The 6003-nt window shown below is 42.7% G+C and overlaps 1 protein-coding gene across 1 annotated transcript; it reads left to right on the top strand.

Annotated features, from left to right (window-relative positions):
• Positions 1–734: 734 nt before the first annotated feature.
• On the top strand, positions 735–5455 carry ap5s1 (adaptor related protein complex 5 subunit sigma 1). The gene is made up of 3 exons (XM_063498697.1): positions 735–1018; positions 2316–2607; positions 4231–5455. The coding sequence occupies exons 1-3, from the start codon at positions 837–839 to the stop codon at positions 4357–4359; spliced, it is 603 nt and encodes a 200-aa protein (XP_063354767.1). The 5' UTR covers positions 735–836; the 3' UTR covers positions 4360–5455.
• Positions 5456–6003: the final 548 nt, after the last annotated feature.

Raw genomic sequence — 6003 nt, 5'->3', positions numbered from 1 at the left:
ACCAAGTACATTCAGGGCTGAGAGTGAAGAGGTTAACAGGATGGTGGAGTGAATGCTAACAAAGCAGAGTGAATGCTCTCTTTCTTCTTCACACACACACACACACACACACACACACACACACACACACACACACACACACACACACACACACAGACGCATGTACACACACACAGGAGGGCCTCTCAGTGTAAAGAAGCATGACCAGCAGCAGCTGTTGGATTACCAGCTGCCTCTGTTTATCTGCTGAGACCCCGAAACCCTCTGTTCTCACTCAGCCTCTCTGCAGCCTCTCCTGTCCCTCAGTCCTGAGAGCTGTACTAGGAAGCAAGAGACTACTGAGTTAGTGAGGTATGTTGAGCTGAAAGCAGGAGTTTTTAATTTCACATGTGACCTGCTCAATAGAATGTTACGTTCAGAATTTTGGATTAAAATCTGCAAAGTACCAAATTTCTCCTGACAATATTGTCTATGATCAGTGTACTATAGACTGTCAGCTAAAGCAATGTTATTTTGGCTAAACCATTCTGATTTTACACACAGCCACCACACAGCTCCATGCTGCCGTTTAAAAACAATCATTTGTAAGTGTAAACGAACAAACAAACAAGTCTTCAAAGATATTGTATGGCTCTGAATAACACTGGTGGGAGCATATGTGGGAGTCGCTGACTGCGAGCGACCTCTGGTGGTTATATTTATGAAAAGCAACAGTGCACGAGACTGGTCAGCTGACCAACGCGGAAGTGCTTAAAACCAGCAGTGTAAACAACGATTCAGAAGAAATAAAGTAAAAAGCTCTGTTTGGATAACTTTTTCTCCCCTAGTACGACAACATGGTTCGGTGTTTCCTCATCCACACCGTGTGCCCGGTGAGTGCTCTGTCTGCCGGGGAGAGCCGTGTTCTGTACTCCCGGGTTTTCGGTCCAGATGACGGAGTCCTGTCCGAGCGGCACCGAGAGCTCAGCCCGGAGGAAAGAAGGCTTCTGCAGAAGGAGAAGGTGGCCGCAGTCGCCAGGTGGGTGTTTGTGGTTAACAGTTTAAAATAAATCATTATTCGAAGTCATTATTTTTTCTGGACATCCACAGATTGGGACAGAAGTGGACACTTTAATTAAGCTCTTTTTGTGTAATTTTGCCTATAGGAGTAAAGAGATGATGACAGCAGACAGAATTGCATTCAGTTAACCACCTTTCTGCGTTTTTGCGTTACAGTAACATAGTGGAAATGAGTTGACAGGCCCAGGCTCTGTCCCATTACTTGAGCTTCATTCATTTTCCACCAGAGAGAGTGCCCCAGGCCTGCACAGTGGACCTGTTGTGGTAGTCTTCTGATTCTGCTTTGTGGATGCATCTGATGTACACTATTCCCTCGTGTTTACAACAGGATTCAGCAGTTCATGCAGAGACTACAGGAGAAAAAAATGTTTTTTTCTCCTGAATAAATGTCTCAGTCAGCTCTGATAGCTGAGGTGCGTTTTCTTTTCTTGTTTTGGAACTAACACCTGTCCAGATAAAGACATGCAGCCTGTGTGTTCTGTTGAGTGGCGTCTGTTCGTGTCCCTGCATTGCCTGTTGATGTTTGTCATATACAGTATTGTTCAAAAGGCTCTTTGAATGCTCTGTTCATATCCGTCATGCAGTGCCATGAAGATCTATCCAACAGCTATCCAGCGATGAGCACAGGAGCTATGTTTAGACTCAAGAACACAGGACTACTTGTGATACAGATGGTCTGCCAGACACTGAGATGGCCTCAGTCTCAATGCTTTAAAAAAACTGAATTTTCCTGCCAAGAAAAAAACTTCACAGAAGAGTACCTAGAGCCATTTTGGCTTTCGAGCAATTTTTTTTTTTTTTTACTGCTATTTGTATGAAGGTAATTTAAAAAAATACTGAAAATAGCACCCTGGCTTTATTTCTAGTGATTAAATCTTTGCACAGCATTGTCTATGGGTTTATTTTATTTTATTTTTTTTAGGATTTATTCTTGTTGATAACTCATAATAGCAGTTCTTTCACCATCAATCATCTCTTTGTTTTCTCATATAAAGCATCCTGCTATTTTGATGGGAACACACTATGTAAAATGCCAGACAAGAATATTCTTTTTCAGTGACTCATGAATCATTGTGTGTGTGTGTTTTGTTTTTCTCCTGTTCCAGCCTGTAACTAGTGATTACTACTGTCAAAGACAATGGTTGTTCTAATGTTATCAGTAAAACTGGTTAAATAGCTCAAAATAAAATGAGCCCCACTGTTATTGTGACTATGAAAGCATCCTAACTAATGGCAAAACACTTTTTGTGTCTCAGACAAGTCCGGAGTGCTGTCTCTCTGTCCCGGGAAGCCTCGGGTCGGCTGATAGTGGAGACGATGCCGGGCGAAGAGAATCTGGCTCTGCAGGACGCTGACTGCGGTGTGGTGCGGCTCAGAGCCGGAGACCCCTTCTCCGAGGAGACGAGCGCTCTGTGGCTGGGGGTTCAGAGTCTGGGCTTCACGCTCGTCTGTGAGCCCCACGAGAACCTGCTGCTGGCTGAGGGAACACTGCGCAACCTGACCCGCCACTGCCTGGAGCACCTGCACATGCTGGGGCAAGGGAGCGAGGTGAGCCGTGGACACACATTCTACTGCTCAAAAAAATGAAAGGAACACTTTTTAATCAGCAACATCAAGTCAGTTAAGCTTCTGGGATACCGAGCTGGTCAGCTAAGTAGCAGTAGGTTGTAAATAAGTTTAAGTTGCTTTGAAATTAAGAGTAGGTGCACTAGAGGGGCAACAATGAGACAACCCCCAAAACAGGTTTTACAGGTCGAGGCCCCTGACATTTTTTTCCTTCCTCATCTTTTCTGATTGTTTTCTGGTACCAGGACCCTACAGAGGTTGCACAGGTACTCCAACTCCTTCAGGATGACACATCAATATGTGCCATTGCCAGAAGGTTTGCTGTGTCTGTGTCTTTGGACCTGGTCTGGAGTATTCAGGATCTATTTTCACAAATACAGTTTAGATTTCATAAATATGACAGAGTTATAATAAGTGCCCAATATTACTATAGTTCAAACTTGCCAGTTCCAGTTACCGTAATTTATAAATGGCTATGGTCTGGTGCGGTATGATATATGAATTTTCATATGTAAAACCCATTTAAATTGCATTAGGCTTTAAACTTTGTATTATCAGGAGTATTGTCCCTTTGATTGAGAAATGGATGCCTGCCTGCGGGGTTGTAGCCAGCAGCAGTTTAATGAGCTTCATCTCAGTTAATTCACGTCACTGAACGAGAACTCTGGTATTGATGCCTTTTTGAGTGTCATCAGTTCAATTATCTGACAAGTAATATGGGGCCGTGTGTCACTGATTGTGCTGACAGACCATGCAAGAAGTCTTTCTTTCAGTTTTGATGAATGAAGTTCTGGTGTTTTATGTGTTTATGTGTTTCACAGCACTTACTTTCAGCGTCTGTGCGATAAACCTGCTGATAGCTTAGCGCTCTGATCAAAATATAGTTGCTTCTGGCTAATCTTGGTGTCAGCTAAAATGCTAAAAATGGGGATGTCACAAGCTGAAGTGCAACATCACGTTTGTTAATGCCTTCTTTTATATACTGTTTAAGGCTTTCATAGATTAAAGAAGTGTTATCTCTGATGGCTGCTTCAGTGATAAGTGTGTGAAGAACACTGAGAAATGTCATTAGCTTTGAAGTTATTCTCAACAGTGAAACTTCAAAGACCTCTTGGGCCTTTTGACTTGTACAAACCTAGTGAAGCCATGAGTCACTGACCAGCTGTTGATAAAATGTATTATTTTATTTCATTTCTCCAATTTTTCTTTTTTTCTGACAGGAATAATTGCATAAACATATTTTCTTTACCACAAACATACAGTAGATCACTGTGACTCATGCACCTTCCGGCTGCTGTAAAATGCATTTGTATTCAGACACTGTAGCGAGTGTTTGTGTCTATATGCGTCCTAAGGCATCATCAGACTGCAATCCATTAACTTAAACAGTTTACCTCCCCAAAGAAAGATGATTGTCGAACACTGGTATCCAGACTCGCAAGAGCAGCCTCTCATTACGTGCTATGAAAAATATCAATAAACCAAAATTCAGCAGTAATGAAACTAGATTGCAGCAGCGCGCATTTTTATTACCAGCTTTTAAGCATCTCTTGATTAATCGAGAAGCCTGCTCGGGGTCATCACTTGTGGCATTTTTCTCTCCAGGTCCTGCTGAAGAGCGACCGGATCGACGTCCTGCTCAGTCGCCTGCTTCCTCACGGGCAGCTGCTCTTCCTCAACCACCGCTTTGCCCAGAGTTTGGAAAAGGAAGTAGCGGCTTATATGGCCAAATAAAGCCGAGCAGCCACGGTTGCCATTTTCAGGGAGGACGGGCTATCATTTACAGCTACTTCTAGCTATATCTGCTGGCTTCCAAGCAAACAAGCCCTCTGTCATTCACCTCCGGTGACATTTCCACGCTAGAAGACGAAGAGCGGACTACCAGCTGCTGCTGGTGCTGCTGCTGTTGTTAGAGATTGCATGATGTGTAAACACACAGAGTGGTAAATACCTGCCTCATCCACTTGCAGCTCACTCTTGGCTGTTTACTGTGTGGGTGGCTTCACTTCAAATCCTGTTTGTCAAATTGAAGAGTGGAAAGAAAAATGTGGCAGATTAAAGAGTGCAGTCGCAGAGGCCAGTTAAGACGTACTTGTCAGCATTAAAGCCTGCTATTTATCTGATTCACCATACTTGAAATGTCACAGTGTGACCTTGAGGAGCCAGACTTGACCCTTTTTTGTGCTTTTTCAGTGAGTATAAATGAAATCTCAGAGTGTTATTGCCTTATTGTAACTCCTCATAAGACCTTACATTTCCTACTACTCATCAGGATAGCGAATGGGTTTTAAAAAAGATGTTTTGGGAGAACAAGAACACAGTATGAATCATCTTAAAGAAATGCACAATAGAAAGGGAAGAACAAAAGATCTGGATCTGAGTTGTTTTATGACAATTTGAAGCAGAAATGCTGCAATGCCAGTGATGCTAAGGACAACGGACGGGGCAGGAAGCGAGGAGACGTTTGGATAAACTATTATGAATGAAAGCAGAAATGTTGGCATGCAGAACATGGACCAAAACATGAGGAAATGATGACAAGTAGACCTACAAACACAAACATCCTGACTCAACAAATAAAAAATGTATACCTGTGTCTTGTGAACATCTGTTGTTCCCCCCCGACTGCCTCTCCTCACATCGAGCCAGACTCTCCTGCTCCTCCTTCTGGCCTCTTAAGAGCTTCTTAAACCCCACTTTTTGAGCTGGCAACCAAAACCAGAGCGGCGTTTTTAGGTGTGTGTGTCTGTGTGTGTGTGGAGGGGAGATTGTGTGGATGCCAACATTGATTGCTTTGATCTTCTTCTTTTTTTCCCCCCTGTATTAAAAATAAAACTAATTTCTTGTATTACCCAAGGCGTATGCTTTGAAACTTGTGTAGTCTGCAATCAAGGATGCGGCACATCTCCCCCACCCAAAAAAAGAAAAAAAAGAAGATATCAGCGAGGAGCTGGGGATTGAACCTTAAATGAGATGTAGCACACAAGAGGAGAATTTGATATGCTGAGCAAAAATTACTGAAAAAAAAGAACCACCATAAACACCGTTACACTGATTGTGGTAGTTATCCATGTGACAAGTAATTTCATGGTATGACCAGGAGAGGGAGCTGTTACTGTGACTTTCAGTGTGCCATGAAGGACATTGGAGGGGAAATCTTACTTGGAGCTTTCTTTATAGTTAAAGAACTTGTTAAAAGATGAACGCTGGACTAATGGAGACTGTGTAGGACGCCATATGTGTATATATATATATATATCAAAATATAAAGAAATGAGGGGCGGTACTGTATTTTATGTGATTTGAGAATGCTCATCTTCCCATCCTGAAGCTATTATCAGTAATGCCAGTGGAGACATCAGCTGAGTAAGTGTTGGT

This window comes from Pelmatolapia mariae, linkage group LG16_19 (assembly GCF_036321145.2).
Source record: "Pelmatolapia mariae isolate MD_Pm_ZW linkage group LG16_19, Pm_UMD_F_2, whole genome shotgun sequence".
Classification (NCBI taxonomy): Eukaryota; Metazoa; Chordata; class Actinopteri; order Cichliformes; family Cichlidae; genus Pelmatolapia; species Pelmatolapia mariae.
The sequence above is the reverse complement of the archived record's forward strand: the minus strand, read 5'-3'. Positions and strand labels throughout refer to the sequence as shown.